General features: G+C 42.4%; 1 protein-coding gene across 1 annotated transcript; it reads right to left on the reverse strand.

Annotated features, from left to right (window-relative positions):
• Positions 1–3,018: 3,018 nt before the first annotated feature.
• LOC147110584 (small ubiquitin-related modifier 3-like) lies at positions 3,019–16,902 on the reverse strand. The gene is made up of 4 exons (XM_086000701.1): positions 16,739–16,902; positions 11,364–11,507; positions 5,259–5,330; positions 3,019–3,345 (listed from the first exon to the last, which is right to left on the reverse strand). Exons 1-4 carry the CDS (start codon positions 16,760–16,762, stop codon positions 3,283–3,285), a joined length of 303 nt encoding a protein of 100 aa, XP_085856827.1. The 5' UTR covers positions 16,763–16,902; the 3' UTR covers positions 3,019–3,282.
• Positions 16,903–17,719: the final 817 nt, after the last annotated feature.

Consider the following 17,719-nt stretch of genomic DNA (forward strand, 5'->3'; position numbering starts at 1 on the left):
CTTCGAAACAGTGCCATGGGCTCTTTTCCGTCCACCTGAGAGCGCAACGTTTCACCCAAAAGACGGCACCTCCAATAGTTACGTATACATACTAAAGGAAAAGCTTATGCTTTAGCGAAATGTAGCTGGGAGAAGGATCTCACACACCACTTTCCTGGCTGCATTGAAGTAGCTGCGGCTACATTTTTACTGGGCATCTTGTCTGGCCCAGATTCTGAAATGTCAATAGCTAGGCCCTTGTTTAGCAAAGTTGTGGAGCATGCAGATGATCTTGCAAATCCTATATGGTAAGGCACCCCCTGATCAGTTCAGCCATCTGAAGTGTTGCTTCAAGGTGTCAGTGGTATGCTCAATAATGACTCTGATGGTTTAATGGTTCTCAAATCTGCAGTTTCTACAGAATTTCTGCCGATCTCCTGAGTGACTTGAGAAGCCCACAGGAAATTCCAGGTGACGGTCTTTCCAAAAGAGCAACTCTGATTACAATATAGAATTTAAAAGGAAAGGGCACAGCCAACCACTTCTAGCATACCAGACAACCTGGCCAATCTACAAATAGAAAATTAATCTAGCAATTTCTGTAATATATTTAGCAGTAACTTATTTTAAGGACAACAGTCCATCTAGCTTACCCATTGAGATATTTACATGCAGTTTTATAATTCAACAACCATGAAATCCTCCAGATTTCCTTTTTGAAATCTTTAAAGGTTACCTGCACTGACGGTTTGTTCTATGTTGATCACCCTTTTGGTAGTTTCAGGCCATCCATCATGGACTCCTGATGAGCAGCAATCCAAACAGCCTCATCTTCCTCTTTTGCTGACCTTCCCAGAGAGCTAACTATGCTAACCTCCTTCCCATCCCTTATTTCGCCCACTATTGTCACCTTAGACTCTGCCAGTGGATCAACAATTATCAGCCCTTCTGCATTTTCCTCCATAATATCTGCTCACTTACAAAAAAAATGCCCTTTCCATTCACCTTATTGTGGATTTTATTGATATCCTGGCTTTAACTGACTTAGTTCATGGGTGGCAAAACTTTGCCCCTGACCACCAAGTCACACCCTGGTATCTCCCCATCCCGTGGCACCGTCAAGCACTTCACTTTGGTCTACCCCACCTTTAAAATTTTCATTCTCCATCACCTCCTTTCTTTCCTCCCTCAACTTCTGTACTGAATGACTCATCATCCTCAATAATTTTAGTCTCCATCGGTTTCCCCAACCCTCTCTGAATTCACTGACCTCCAGTCCTTCCCAAACCTCTCGCCATATCAACTCTCCTATCCATATTCCCTTGTCCTCTATACGCTCATGATCATTGACAAGGAAGTGAGTTGGAAGGGCATAGGGGGATGTGGGGTGATGTATCCACCACAGAAATAAACTCTCCCCAAGTCACTCAACTGCACTTTATTGGCGAGCCTCCACCCATCTCCCCCTCCCGTTCGTCACAATACGTCTGCAGCTGTGAATTTGTTCAACTGCCTCATCCGATATGGCACCTCCCTTCCTCTCCTCAAATGCTCCAGTTAAACATGGGAAGACCAAAGCCAACCTTCAGCCTTCCACCAAACTCAATTTTTCCTCATAGAAAGGATTTGGAATTGAGTTAGTATTATGTTTTGAAACAAAGTAAATTTGCACAGGTTTAAATAAAAACAGCCAAAGGCTACAGGCATTGAAGATGTGTTTTAAAGCCAGATGAGCTAGTTTATTTCAAGCGGATACAGTAAGTGTCTATTGTCTGATCCTAACCTCATTAGCCAGGATCACAGGGAACATTAAGCAATTCTTTATCTCATCTCAGATTTTAAACAAATCACAACCTCCAATCACTATCTCCAAGTTTCTTTGGGTGTGCAGTCTACTTCTGTAGGCACCAGGCCATTAAGACTGGCCTGCGATATGTTGATTTCATCGCTTCCCTGAGCTCAAACCGCTTCTGGAAGTGGCCAGCACCACTGTACTCGAGAATATCCAAGGCACACCTGAACCTTTTAACACTGCGTTTCCCACATTTGAAGTTTTATTACATTCAGACATGGTTGCATACAATTTAACAAATACACATTGCTCAAAAGCAAAATTTGAACTAGTATTGGACTTCCTTGTTTTATTGTACAACTTCTATATCAAAAAACTTTACAAACTATCCTCATCTATATTAGAAGGGTCTCTAAAAAGATATCTACTAGTGGTCCATGCAGCAATTGAGGTCCGAGCCCAGTTTAACAGTTAATTTGTTCAGGATCAATTTTTTTAATACAAGTGTACTTTTGTGCTTAGATTTAAGCCTGTGCCTCCAGGCTCCTGAAATTGTTCAGCTTACCCATGCAGACCATGAAAGTTACAGGTTTGATTCCCAATCTGTACTGCTTTAGTTCAGGATTGTCCAAAGTACAGCCTGTGGGTCACATGTAATGGCAATTTGCCCCTTGAAAGCCAGTCAACTCAGTCCTATTTTCATGTATAATTCTTATTTGCTGATTTGTGCTAGTGAATTTTGTGGGCCTGGAGCTTTAGAAAAAGCCATTTTCGCAATGTTGCCTCACTGGTGGACAAGTCCCAAATCAGAAAACCAAAATCAGCTAGTATCGGTACTGTTATGACAGATATATAATGGAAGCATTGATTTAAACTCTGTTCCTAAGCCTCCATGACTTCTACCCATGCAACTCATGAACACAAAAAGCTCAATAGGGGCACTACAACTAGCCTCAGTACCACTGGATTAGGTGGGGGGGCGGGGAAGATTTAAAAAAATGATTGACTTTACTATCCAATCCCTGCTAGAGGCTCCGCCATGCATGTCCATAGCAAGTACAGGATCAGGAATATTAGTGTTGTCCCCCACAAAATTGCCCAACGCACACCATTTAGGGCATGGTACTGGAGGATGACCAGTGCCCATTGGAACTGTACGAGCAAGGGGTCATCGCAATATAAAATTAATCAGTAGTTTACTTTGTTTTTTTCAGTTACATAACCCATAACACACATGAACCAAACACTGTACATACAAGATCAACTTTATTGGGATTAATCCAAAATACAAAGAAAATCGCCTGTATCCAGAAAGTAAAACAATGCAAAAAAAATGAAGCAATTTATTGCAGAGATGTCACACAGCTCCTTAGCCCTCCCTCCCTCTAACATTTTTATAACCGCGATCGCCCCAAATGTTGCAGATTGTTCAGAATAGAGTAAAATACAGCGTGTTGCAAGAACATGTACATTGTGTGGAACGTTATTTACATTAAATTACTGTCATGAGGTTAGCAGGTTCCTCCCGTCTGCTGCTGGAATACATCAATGGTGTCTTCGTCTTCCATTTCCAACTGCAAGGGGGGGGGGGGGGGGAAAAAGAGAAGAGATTATTTTCCTATACATTTGTAAGATTACGGGCCAGCCTTCCAGTGCCGTACCTGGTACACCATCATCCACTGATAAAACCCCACTCGCCTTTTGCTGCCAAGATTGATTCCTGCTTCCACCCCACCCCCAACCCGTGTCAAAATATTCACCTACGACATGTGAAGTACAACCATCTCATCTATCTGTATGCATGTTGATTATGTCCAAATGCTACTTTAGATTAATAATTTTTCAGTCTTCACATTTGCAGCAATTGGCTGCACTACCCAAATAGGTTCTGTGGCAACACCAGCGGAATACCCCAGGTCCATTGAGTTAGCCCTACAGCTTATCATTACTGATTCTTCCATCTGTCCAGTTCAACATTCTCACTCAATTTTCTCCTCAGGATAATGACTGTGCTAGGGTAATTTTAATAGACGCCACCAGGCTACTGAACCTTTGAAAGCCACAACCAGTCCTGGTTTCATCTATAGACTGGGGTGGAGGTGTTCATGCCAAAAATAAACAAACACCCACCCATAGACAAGTTTCTTGAAAAATAAAGCTTTTCAACAACTGCATCTAGAGTCCGGTGTATTTTCCATTTTGCACAGAACACACCAGAATGCTGTCACCAGAGCCCTTAGAATTCTGCAGCAAGCCCAGCCAAAATAGCCAGCTTAAGAATATAGATTTTGCAGTAAGTCGCTTCCAAATTTAAACACTAAAAACATTTTCAATCAACATTTAATTGAAGAGGCTCGAAACATTGCAGATGCTAGAAATAAAACCCCAAAATGCTGGCAACACAGCTCAGGTAGCATCTGTGTAGTACAAAGAAATAAACCTTCCAGCAATGGATCCTTCGTTTAAAAAAATATTATCGAACAGCATTTAAAAAGGAACAGACAGGGAAAGGGGGGGGGGGGGGGGAAAGAGAAAGAGTAAGAGAGAAAAAAACACTGGAAAAAAATAGAAGGGCCTATAAAGTGATTAAGTGGAGAACAGGAGCTGGTTAAATAGAAAGGATATTAGCATGAGACAATAGGAGGCATAATGAAAAACCAAAGAAATAAAAAGACATAACACAGAACATGTGAAAACTTCAAAAGGTGGGGTAGAAAAAGAGAAGTTTGAAAAACTGGCACAAAGCAAGCTCCAGCAGTTCAGGAACCTGAGCAAAGGAAAAAAAAAAAAAAAACAGGTTGACACCAAGGGTACAGACCACTACATCAGTCGCACGAGGGCTCCCATGCCAACCAACAATTTGCTGCTTGCAATGCTGTCTCCTCTACATCGGGGAGACCAAATAAAGATTAGGTGATCGTTTTTTTCTGTTTGCAAGTGCAACCCCAAGTTCCCTGCCGCTTGCCACTTCAAATCCCCGTCCCACTCTGACCTGTTGTCTTCGGATTTCCAAGAAAATGATGCTCAATGCCAGCTTGAAGAATAGCACCATATCTTTCTACTACGCACCTCGCTGCCCACATTATTGACTTTAATAACCGGACTTCAACTACAGTTCCCGCATTCTCTTTGGCAGAAATTGCTGGCAATCTGGGATGCATGTGCCAGCCTTTCCAGGAATAATTACGTAGGTGGGTGGGGAGGGGGAGAGAGAGGGAGGAAGAGAGCAGGTTGGCGAGCAACATAGAAGACTTTAAATTTTCACTGGTTCTGGACGAAGAGAATGCAGACCAGAAGACAGCACAGTCGGCAACATTCTACACATCACTGTCCTGTTAAAAACAATGCGACAACCTGAAAATATTGAGATCTCTCTAAAGGCAAGAATTTGAAGTTTATTGTTGAACATTAGAATCAAATATAATTGCTCCAATGATTCTCTACCATCTGGCACACTGTGACTTTCAGTCCAAGAAAGGTTACTCACCATAGCCGGTGTATCAGTTTCGTTTATCGGCTGCCCATCGAAACGAAACCTGATCTGTCTGATCTGCAAGCCCTGTGCAAGCAGAAAAATATATTCAGCATAAGAATGAGAAATTACAGTAGGCTGGCACTTGCCAATCCATATTTTATGTGGCTATAAGTGGTGCAACAAGTTATCGTCCTTTCACTTCTGTAACCAAGGTCTGATCGACCCTAGACTGATGGCATGAAACTCTCCCCTCTGCTGACTAAAGGTCTTGGGTGATTTGCGTTTGAACACTCAGCCAGTTTTAGCAGCTGTAGTTCTCACAAAAAAAGACAAATTGCCATTTGACCCATGAAAGAATGTGTCTCATCGTTCTGTAACTCTCCTAGCCTCTCACCTGTTTTCAATACCCTCAAGTCCATCTTTACCAACTTACTCAGTAGATCATTCTAAGCAAAATAGTTCTTCTGGTATCTGTTCCAAATTTATCCTTATAACTTCTATTTTTACTATCCTACCTTATTTTAAAACAATTATTCAAAATGTACTCATCTAAAACCATTTAATATTTCTATACTTTAAGAAGTGCCCACCGTTAACTGTCTTACATTTCAGAGATTTCAGCTTTTGAAAAACCAATACGCTGAGTTTCTCTAGATACTATTCCTTGTGCTCAATACAAAAGCCAGTTCCCATAGGTGAGCCCATGCTTCCTATGAACCAAAGCCATACTGTGTGTGCAAAGTATCGCAGGATAGCATGGCAATGAACAAACAGACCCATTTATTGTATTGATTTACTTCAGATGATTAATAGCTCGTGCCAGAAACTTTCATAAGACTAGCACCTATTGTGCTAGGTCAAAACAATCACTGAGTGGCACATCGCGTGTCAGATTCTTGTAGTCATAAAAACCGCTGAAATATTGTCTTGCTTTTGAAAAGCCAGTCTGAGAAATACTTTACTCAAACATTGGACATTAAGCTCCATTACATGCACAAAACATACCATTCGGCACTTAGGTTTTGATAAATCATCTCTGTATAAGGGCTATCCCCATTAAGTTATGAATTGCCTATTAATGGTTTCTAGCATTTGAATATTGTCACCTCCCAGCTCCAGTAACTTCCTGTTCAAATCTCTCCCCAACTGTCAAACATAAAACAGCTCCAACTAGTCATGGACAACATTCTCCATGATCAGAATGCTTTATCCCTCCTTATTCCCTCTGCAACATTCAATTATTGATGACGCCATCTTCCTATTCCAAAATCTCTCCTCCTGTGTCCAACTCCCTGAGACTCCTCTCCAATGGGTTCATTCCAACCTATCCAAATGCAGCCAGAATAGCTCTGGCAAAATCCTCTCTGTCCTGTCCCCCACGTCACCTCTGGAGTCACCCAAGGATCTATCCTGGGCATCTCTTCAACCTGTTCATTTGTTTTTCCTATGTGCAGTGCTTTACACTTACCCCCATTAAATTTCATCTGCTATTGTTTTTCCTACAACTCACCAATTTTTGAGTTGCTGCCTGTGAATCCACCGCCCTTCTTTGTTAGGTATCATCTGCCAATTTGCATTGAGTTTCTGAATCCAAGATATTGATGTAAATTAGAAACAGTAGAACACCAATCCCTGGAAGACTCTACTCAATATACCTTCTCCCTACCCCCCCAACCTGCCCACACTTTGATCTCCTCAAACAAGTACCATTTGCTTTCTAGCGGTCCGCTAATTTATTATCCATTCCCACAACTTTCCTAAATCCCCAGTTTTGCACATAGAATTCTACATGAAAGGCTTGTCATGTTTTGAAAGTCTAGGTACAACACATCAGTGCTTTCCACAATTGGGTTGTCACTTCCTCAGATGAGTCATGGTGGTTAGTCAGGCACAATCTTCCACTTCTGAATCCATACGGAGTGTTTACTAGATTAGTATTGCTCAGATCATCTTTCAATATTATTTCTGAAAATTGATTCAATCATTTTAAATATACATGTACCTTTTCCAACGCTTACTATTCACCTTTATCATGAACAAAAATGTGGTCTGACCAGTAGATTAATTCCATTGCTCTGGCTATATATTCCAGCATTTTCTAAGTACAAATATCAATTGCTTCACTGTACTGTCCATACATTGCCAAGTCATTACTCCTCCCAGGACCCTTTGTCACTGTGTTAATTGTGTTGTACTTATGTCTCATTATTTTGTCCAATTTCTAACTACGCATAAGTAAGCGTTAAATTTACCTTCTATCCAGCCGCTTGAATAAATAATCCTCAGGTTTACTGTTCTCCCCAATTTATGTAAATGAAATATATGCAACCACTGACCCCTGAAGGAACTCCATTCAATATCTTCCCCAGTTCAACAAAGCATCTGTCACTAATCTGTTTCCTAACCTTTACCCAATTTATCTAGTCCCATACTCTACCCTAGATTTCTAAAGGCTTTTTGCTCAATTAGAAGACTTTCATGTGTAATCACATCAAAAGTGGTCTGACAGTACAAGTAAAGTAATTTTTTTAATTCATTCACAGGATGTGGGCATTGCTGCCAAGGCCAGCATTTATTGCCCATCCATAAATGCCCTCGAGAAGGTGGTGGTGAGCCGCCTTCTAGACAACCAAGTGGTTTGCTAGGCCATTTAAGAGGGCAGTTAAGAGTCAACCACATTGTTGTGGGTCTGGAGTTACAAATAGGCCAGACCGGGTCTGGAGTTACAAATAGGCCAGACCGGGTCTGGAGTTACAAATAGGCCAGACCGGGTAAGGAGTTACAAATAGGCCAGACCGGGTAAGGACAGATTTCCTTCCTGAAAGGACCGGAGTGAACCAGATGGGTTCTTACGACAATCCGGTAGTTTCATGGTCACCATTACTGATACTAGCTTTTTTTACAATTCCAGATTTTTAAATTTAATTAACTGAATTTAAATTCCCCAGCACCGTGCTGCGAGATCTCCAGATCTAGTCCAGGTCTCTGGATTACTAGTCCAGTAACATAACCACTATGCTACCGTTCCCCAATTCAAATGGACTGTAATGTCCTCCAAGCCTTGGAGGTTTGTCAGGCACCATTTTCCCTTCTAAAACTATATTCCCCATTTCCAGCCCATCAGTGAGAATTGTTCATTACTTTGTCTGGTATAGAAGTTAATAGGCCTGCCATAGCTTGGATCTAATTTGTCTCCCTTAAACGTATGCATTTCCTTTTCCTGATTCTAATGATAACCATGGCCCTACAACTTTGCTTGATCTCTCAACATATATACCATTACATCCATGGCATTTATTTTGATTTTAACTTGTCCAGTATGTGCCACACAAACCTCAATCCTCTAGGATATGTGATGCACTGTAAAAAATTGAAACTTATTTCTTACCCTCGTTAAGTATTTTGAGTCTTTGCTCTTGCAATTTTTTCTTATCCTCCAAGTACTCTTGGTGTTATGATACTGGAAGAATCCTTTATTAATGTTTGGCTTTGCTAGCAATGCTCATCTTGAGAGTCATTTTGCACCTCAAGCTACATACTGTGTGTCCTGTACATCTAATGTTCAGCCCTTCCTCTCTGCCTAGTGTTTTTTTCTAATTTTAATTGCTTTTCATTCATTTCATGATGTTTACTTCACTAGTTTCTCAGACATGTATTTATCCAGCATGTTCAATATTATTTTTAAAGCATTCCATTTCTCTTAAACCGAGACATCTTCAGGAATAGTTCCAGTTAATGTCTTGCCCATTCCTTTGTAACTTGCCTTTTAAAGTCATACTTGTCGTCAGTAACCGCCATTAATGATTTCGTGATTATCTGAAATGGAATCATGTTATCGTCACTAATTCCCATCTACCCAAACTATAAATGTTATGATGAATCAGGTCAAGAGATGTTTTACCTAGGCGCCATGTGTAATCAGAAAAGCAATCACATACTGTACTATGTTGACTAACTGCTTTTGAGTATTCGCAGTTTATGTTGGGTTGATTAAAGTCACCTAGGATTCTCTCACCACTGTTAGTATCCACCCCTCTTATTTAATTATATCTCCTTTATTGAACCCTGTTGGTCTGTAATAGATCGCCATCGTTAACCCTATCCCATGCATGCTCTACAGTTCAATTTTAGATCCCAGGGTATCAAATTCAACCCTTTTCACTTCCAAATTAATATTTTAAGCCCTCCTCCTTTGCTACCATTTCTATCTTTGCTGTATCTTATAATAGTGAATGCACACTCATCTTTTATAGTGAATGCACACTCATCTTTTATAGTGAATGCACACTCATCTTTTGAAGTAAACTATGTTTTAGTAATATATGCAACATTCCAACTCAAGCACCTATTTTGAATGCTTCAAGCATTCAGGCACTGGTGTTAGCTTGGTTCAACTGGTAGCTTTCACCTCTAGTCAGAAGGTTCTAGGTTCAAAACTACTCCAGGATTTGGGCATGTAATTTAGGCCCATACAGAGGCTGTGCTACATTAGAGGTGCTGTTCTTCAGATGAGATTCTAAAACAATTTAACACTGCTTGTTCAGTGGACATTAAAGATCTCATAGCATTTTAAGAGGAGTTTTCTCCTGGTGTTCCTCAGCCAAAAACAATTCAATCTTACACGTGGCTTAATTTTGTTTTCATTTCTTCAGCACAAGAGCTGAAGAGTCTACTAATTTAGTACAATGCACTCCGAAAGAAAAGGTTAGTGTTGAGTTACATTGCAGGGCCAAAATAAGAGCATTTTTATACCTCATTTACTTTAAAAGGGTCAGCTTTGATAGCAAAAGTGTCAGAAGCAACCCAGTTGAAGAGTAAACAAAGCAAAGCCAGTGCCAGAGGCACCAAGGCTTCTCTTAGGAGAGGGCTTTGTCTGGAACACTTAACATTGAATGTAGTTATGCTACTGGTGGACAATTCGTTTCGGTCTCTATCTGGCTACAGGCAGGCTAATTTCTCAACCTTCCCATACAGACCAACTTTCTTCATTGCTGGCCTGTACTCCTCACTTAACATTGTAGAGATCCCATCAGACTGGCAGAAATAGGAGCTTTTCAAAGAACCCAAAGCACAATCAAAAAAAGAGGGCACTTGGTGAAACACGCCAGTATTTCAGTAGGGAAATGCACCATCTAGTGTGGCCTGGAGCCTTACAAGCAGTGAACCAAAAGTTCAATTTCTGGCGTACACATTTATCAGATCCCAGCTAGGACCATGCCCTTTCATAGTTCAGCACAACAATCACGTTTTATTTTACTACTCGAGGAGCTAGCTAAGCTTAATAACGACTGTATAAATATGCGGTTACTGCTATTATTTACTTATTCTAATGCTGTTTAAGCTTGTTTGGCAGTTGAAGCCCAAGTCATAGTCTAGTGTAGTGTTACTCTGTCACCATGTAAATTTACTTAGCTATCCAGGTAAGTGAAAACATTCTGGGACATAGGGAGCTGGGGCATACCACAAAACACTGAAGCCAATAATGAATAAAGAAACCGGAAAAACGTAAGTGGTTTCTGTAGCAGCCAAAAATCAACGTTAAAACAATTGTGCGTGTGTTTTAAAGCTACCCCTGACAATATTTTAATGGAAAACTAATTTACATTGGAGTCCAAAATGAAAACAAACTCAGACGGTCCTCTACCCTTCCAAATAGAAGACCACCACTATTTACATTGAACATTTCTGCCAACCACTAGCAAACTTTATATATAGAGGTCACCTCAATCATAACTTTTTTTTGCTACAATAATGGTACAAATAAACTGACGCCTTTGACTGTCCTCATTGCTAACTCTGAAGTTGATGAGCAGAGTGGAGATCAAGCATCCACCCCAGGGGGGTAGGGGAGAGAGAAAGAGGAGGAAAAACTACATCACGTTGGTCTTAGTCTGTTTCACAACAACTGGTACAAAATTCAAAGAGTAGCTGGACAGCTCACCAAAGAAACAGCGTGACACAGTATAAGAAACTGAAAACATTCCTGTACAATACTTCAAGTTGCTGTTTTGGATAAATACTCGACAAGCTATTAGTGCTAGCTAGGCTTGGAACAACTGCGGAACGTTCCGAAGATTTACTGACTATACTCCCGCATTCCAACATATTAAGACTAACCTGTCGCTCACAGTACGCTTTCATCAATTTGCTCAGCGGTGTCTGCTTCTTTATCTTGAACTGTACGACTGAACCATCTTGTCCAGCCACCTTCAGGTTAATATGGTCATTCCGGTGGTCATTCCCTTCGCTTTTCACATTTTCCTAAAGCCAGGGTGAAGAACATGTCAAAGTCAATATCCAGAGCTACGAGAGACAAGCCACACTCAATAAACTGTTCAAATAAATGGCTGTATCAATTAGTCAGGAAACCCAAGATTTCAACCAAAAGAATCACAGAACTATACACTGGTCATTGGACAAGTTCCTGGTGTAAATGTAAGTTATATGTATTACATTAAATATCTTCTTTGCTTTGCTCAGTCACAAGTCGAGTGAAGTCTAGAAAGCAACTCAGCCATGGTAATTAGTTTGTGTATTATTCCTGCTACAAACTTCTACCTTTTTACAACTATCCAGGTCGCACCAAAAAGAGCTAATTTCTTCATTTCCCACATAACTGTTATTCAGTGGGCAATTGATCCATTTTCATATGTAGTTGTTCCCGATTAATAAAACACCATACATTTCCTATTATGTTCCCTGCTACATTTCCCATCACCTTTCAAAATTCTAAAAACTTCAACTGCTTGAACTTACACACAACTTGCATTTATATAGCAGCTTTAACGAAGTAAAACATCCCAAGGGGCTTCAGGGGAGCATTATCAAACAAAATTTGACACTGAGCCACATAAGGAGTGATTAGGGCTGATGACCAAATACTTGGTCAAAGAGGTAGATTTTAAAGGAGCTTTTTATAAGGAGAGACAGACGACGTTGTTGAGGGAGGGAATTCCAGAGCTTAGGGCCTCAACAGCTGAATGCCCAGCCGGCAATGGTTGAGCGATTAAAATAGGGGATGCACAAGAGGCAAGGATTGGAGGAGCACAGATGTCTTGGGAGGGTTGTATGGCTGGAGGAGGTTACAAAGATAGGAAGGGCGAGACCGTGGAGGGATTTGAAAACAAGGATGAGAATTTTAAAGTCGAGACGTTGCTTAATCAGGAGCCAATGTAGGGCGGTGAGCACGGGGATGGGGCAAGCTAGGATATGGGCAGAGTTTTGAATGAGCTTAAGTTTATGGAGGGTAGAAGATGGAAGGCCAGCCAGGAGTGCGTTGAAATAGTCAAGTCTAGAGGTAACAAAAGCACGGATGAAGGTTTCAGCAGCAAATGAGCTGAGGCAGGGGCGGAGTCAGGCGATGTTACAGAGGTGGAAATAGGCGGTCTTAGTGACACCGTGGATATGTTTTCAGAAGCTTATCTCAGGGTCAAATACAACACCAAGGCTGCAAACAGACTGATTCAGCCTCAAGACAGTTGCCAGGGAGAGGAATGTAGTCGGTGGCTAGGGAAGGGAGTTTGTGGCAGGGACCAAGGCAATGACTTCCGTCTTCCCAATATTTAGTTGGAGGAAATTTCTACTCATCTAGTACTGGATGTCAGATAAGCTGTCTGACAATTTAGCGACAGTGGAGGGGTCAAGCGAGGTGGTTGTGAGGTAGAGCTGGGTGTCGTCAGCATACATGTGGAACCTGATGTCATGTTTTCGGATGATGTTGCCAAGGGGCGACATGTAGATGAGAGATGGGGGGGGGGGGACAAGGATAGATCCTCGGGGGATACCAGCGGTAATGGTGCAGAAGACCCCACATGACAAGGTATCAAAATCAATGGAACTTGTGAAACCGTATTGCTGCACGAGTGGAGAGATAAACAAAGATGTAGATTTGTCAAAACCCTTTCCTCTCTTCTGCTGAAGATCCACACATGATGCACTGAAGTGCCACTGACGGATAAATGTCTAAACCTGCAGAATCTTGGTGGAGAATGGAATACAAAACTCCAGTTCTCATTCAGAAGCAAAATACTGCAGATGCTGCCTGGCCTGCTGAGTGCTTCTGGTATTTTCTTTTTTTATTCCATTTCTCATTCATTACTAGTCTTCTGTTGCTTTACTTTAAGTTTCAGAAATACATCTTATCCATCACCAAGCCTGCTTATTTCATCAAACTCATCATTTCACCTTTGCAACATTGCCTGCCCCACCCATATTTTCATAATTGCTGGACTCAATTCCTCTATTTCCAAACCACCAAAAACGCCAATGCCCGTTTCTTGTCCCAACACTAAATCCCACTTACCCATTATCCACTGTGGACTTGCATTGTCACCTAATCAAATTTAAAATCCTTGTCCTCATCTTTAAACCTCCCGGCTTGTCCGATGCTATCTCTACAACCTGCTCAGGCCCCTTGTCCTCCGACTGACTTCTTATACATTCCCTCCCTCTCAACACGCCACTACTGGTGGCAGAGCCTTCAGCTATCTCAGCTCTACTCTTTGGATGTTCTTCCCTGAACCTCTGCCTCTCCCATCACCCTTCAAAGCTAGCTTTGGGCTACTTGCCCATAAAGATCTACATCTGCTTTTTTACCTCTGTTCAGTGCCTTGGACATTTTTCTGCATTAAAGGCACTGTATAAATGCAAGTTGTTTGTGACAGGGTTTGGAATATTACTTCAAATTAACTGCTCCCTTTTGGCAGCAATTACGTCAAATACATATGAAAGGCAATCATAGCTATTTGCTGCCAGGCAGCTTTAATTTGGAATGCTGACAGAAGTCAGTGCCTTTTCCTCCATTTGCCTGCATACTGTTAAACAGAACTTGACACCATTACTCATGCAAGTGAAAACATTTCCCATTCCCAATGGAACACAGAGGGTGGTTATATTTTTACTTCTTGAAAAATGGCACAAGGGCCATAATAAGGGTGACACTGTGGCCCCATTGCCACCGAACAAGAAACAGCACAAGTGTCCCTTTAAGGGCACCACTAATATAACAGACATATGGTCTAACCAAACTAATATGCTTTAATAAAGCAACAAAAGACCAATTAAATGGCAATATTATTGGTGTGCAAGACACTATACCCTCTAGACTTGACTATTCCAAAGCACTCTTGGCTGGCCTCCCACATTCTACCCTCCATAAACTTGAGGTCACCCAGAATTCTGCTGCCCGCGTCCTAACTCGCACCAAGTCCTGTTCATCCATCACCCTTGTGCTCGTTGACTTACATTGGCTCCCGGTTAACATCTCGATTTTTAAAATTCTCATCCTGGTGTTTAAATCCCACCATGGCTTTGCCCCTCCCTATCTCTAATCTCAGCCAGCCAGCCAGCACCACCCCCCCCTCCCCCTCCCAAAACAGATATCTGCACTCCTCTAATTCTGGCCTCTTTGACCAAGCTTTTGGTCATCTGGCCTAATTTCCCCTTATGTGGCTTGGTGTCAAATTTTGTCCAATGCTGTGAAGCGCCTTGGGACATTTTACTATGTTAAAGTGCTATATAAATACAAGTTGTTGTACACCCTGCAGCGCACACCAGTCGTGGAAAGAAATGTTAGGTTTGCAGTGCTTTTTAATAGAACAAGGCTTTGAATCTAGTCCAAAATGATGAAATGGCATTTAAAAGATCAGTAAAATAACCACAAAAAATTTAGCATAAGTCACCAAGACAAATGGATGATCAGGGAAACTGAAAATTCACACTTGTGGACTACATGGTGGTCAGCGATTAGGTCCTTGTCATATTACTGAAGCACAGATCTCAATGGTTTATGCTCCAACAACCATCAAGATGATGAAAATTATGAAGAACAGCACTGCAGGACAAGATTACTGAGCTTCGGTATGAGGCAATACATCAAGCAGTCACCAGCACTACACTTTTGGAAAAATAACAGAAAATGCTGGAAAAACTCAGCAGGTCAGGCAACATCCGTGGAGAGAAATCGGAGTTGACGTTTCAGGTCGAACCCTGTTTATGATACAAGTTACATGTCCAGCATAAGCTATGTTGAAGCCACATGCTTTGAGGAAAAAAAAGGTATCTAGATTGCTGCATTTGTACAATTTTCCCCAAGATAACATTAATTGTTTAGAGTGAGTAATCTAGGATTACTTGCTCTTACAATTTATCAAGCGAGAGGTTTTCCCCAAACATTTTTCTGAAAGTAATTTCAAACACTTGTTTTTCCACCTGAAATATCACCCAGTGATCCAATACCTGATTCAGCATAAAAACTGGACAGTTTTGTCTGCTAAATACAGTAAATGAAATGCTGATTGTGAAGAATGTGAAAACATTATAAATGTATGATGAGTATGTGACATGTGAGTCCAGAAAGTACATTCATGGACAACCTTTTCAAGATACATAGATGTATAAACAGCATTTTACCCAGGTGAAAAGGCTCCCATTCAAAAACCCTTAACACTAGGCTTCTGGATCACAAAATTAGTCTAAATACAAACAAAGGTATGAACTAGTACTGCAGCATCACATACATACACACCACTCATACAAAAAGTTGTGCTAACTAGGAGAACTTAAATACAGTAGGGATTTAAAATACATATTTTACATAATATACTAAGGCAGTTTATTCTTCCATGAGGCAGAGTCTGGAACGTAGCTTCGTATACACACATTTAGACTTCCAGTCAAGTTTTTGGAAGACTTAGAAATTGGGCTTCGATAAGGAAGAATTAAATTGGATACTAAAAGTTTCTAGATTGAGCAAACACTGCCTTCAGCAAATACTCGTTTGAATTGAATTAAGTGTTTCGATTATGCTCCGGAGTGAACAGCCGCATCCAAGCAGCTATCAACATCGTTTTCTGAATTGATGTCTGTATCTAACTCTCGACATCGAAACATGGGAATAAAGTCACCTATATATTAAAAAAAAAGGATGACCACAGAAGCATAATGGCCGTGTGATGTCGGGTTTCCGAGAAGATGCTCCTGTAATCAGTCCGTTTCCAGTGTCTTCATTCGCACGATTAGAGGTTCCGCGCCGCTACCCAGAGGGCACTGGCAGCCGGAAGTGACTGCAACCTCAGCCCGCGGATCCAGCCGCGCTGCTCGGGCCTTCGGCGCTCCGCACGATTCAAATACAAAGACTCCACAGAATGCGGCAGAGCCCCGATCCCCGACATCAGTCTGGTGAACGCGGACGGGCCCTCCTCACCTTCCCCCAACAAAAGGATTCGCCCCGGGGGAGGCACCGGATCCGCCTACTCCCTTGTGCAGGCCTCGGATTTGCACAGCAGGCCTGACCCGGCCTCAGCAGCCTTTCCGCCCCCCCGGGCCGCCCATCGCTTCCTCCGACCCCCTTCAGAACACACGGAGCTAACTGGGCCCGTCATCAGTACAACCCGACATCATCCCAACTACCAGGCCCTGGCCGTCGCAACACCCCCTCCCCCACACACACCAAACCACGGCCTTCATTTGGCCGCCGCCGCTCCAGCCCTCACCCCCTTGGCTTTATCCTCCGCCATTTCACGCGCTGCGATCTCAGTCTCTCGAGAGTTTTCTGGCGGGCTCGCGCTTCCGCTCCTTGTCTCCGTCTCGCGGCCTCCTCGTGTCGCCGCGCGCGCTCAGACCCCCGCCGCTCCCAGCCCGCTCGCCCATTGGCCGTAAGCCTGGTCACGTGCGCGAAAAACCTCATAAAGGGTCACGTGGTGCGTGTCGCAACATTCCTGCCGGCTCCGCCTCCCTCTCGCCCTTCGTGGTCACGTGCTTCTTGGAACCCTGATCACGTGCCCATTCTTTGGCGCTCCGCGCTCTCTTGGGCCCTCACCTCCCACTAGGGAGCGACACCGAGTTGCCCCAGTGTCACCAGACAGGAGCAAAAATTGTGGCAAGTTCTCCAGGGCACCACATGTATAAAAGTAAAAGACTGATAATGCTGTTTTGGGACCGCAGCTCACTCTAGTTGCAGTGGTACCAATTAAGAGGTAGCATATGCCCCCCCTTCTTAAAGGGGCACAACCAATAAAAAAAAACTTTAACTTAAACAAAAATTAAAGGAAACTTAACAAATTAAATCAAAATTCTATTTTCCGGGGTGATGAAGCACTCCAGTCCCTCCAGTCGCAGAAGGCCTCAAGCGTGCCAGTGGAAACCGTATGCCCCATCTCCAGGGACACCCGGGCGCGAATGTAGCCGCAGAAGGGAGGCAGGCAGTCGGGCCGAGCGATCCCCTCGACCGCGGGACCACAGCTCAACAGTCGTACGACCCAGAATAATAAGTTGGTCCTAGAATTACTTCTTAATTACCAAACATGCTCTATATTTTAAACTAAAATGGCAGGGGGTTGGGAACCTGTGCAGGGAGACAGAGGACAGGGAAGCAAGGATAGAAGCAAAAGGCAGGAAAGAGAAAAGCAAAAGTGGAAGTCAGCGAAATCACGGTTGTAAATCAAACATGGCCGCAGTAAACAATAATTCTAAAA

Source organism: Somniosus microcephalus, chromosome 11 (assembly GCF_052327205.1).
Source record: "Somniosus microcephalus isolate GS21.2 chromosome 11, FLI_Smic_1.0, whole genome shotgun sequence".
NCBI classification, from domain to species: domain Eukaryota; kingdom Metazoa; phylum Chordata; class Chondrichthyes; order Squaliformes; family Somniosidae; genus Somniosus; species Somniosus microcephalus.

Coding starts and splice junctions, on each gene's coding strand:
- LOC147110584 (XM_086000701.1), bottom strand. CDS start 16,762: ATGGCGGAGGATAAAGCCAAGGGG. Junction 11,508..16,738: donor CGGAGGATAAAGCCAAGGGG/GTGAGGGCTGGA, acceptor CCCTGGCTTTAG/GAAAATGTGAAAAGCGAAGG. Junction 5,331..11,363: donor AAGCGTACTGTGAGCGACAG/GTTAGTCTTAAT, acceptor CTGCTTGCACAG/GGCTTGCAGATCAGACAGAT.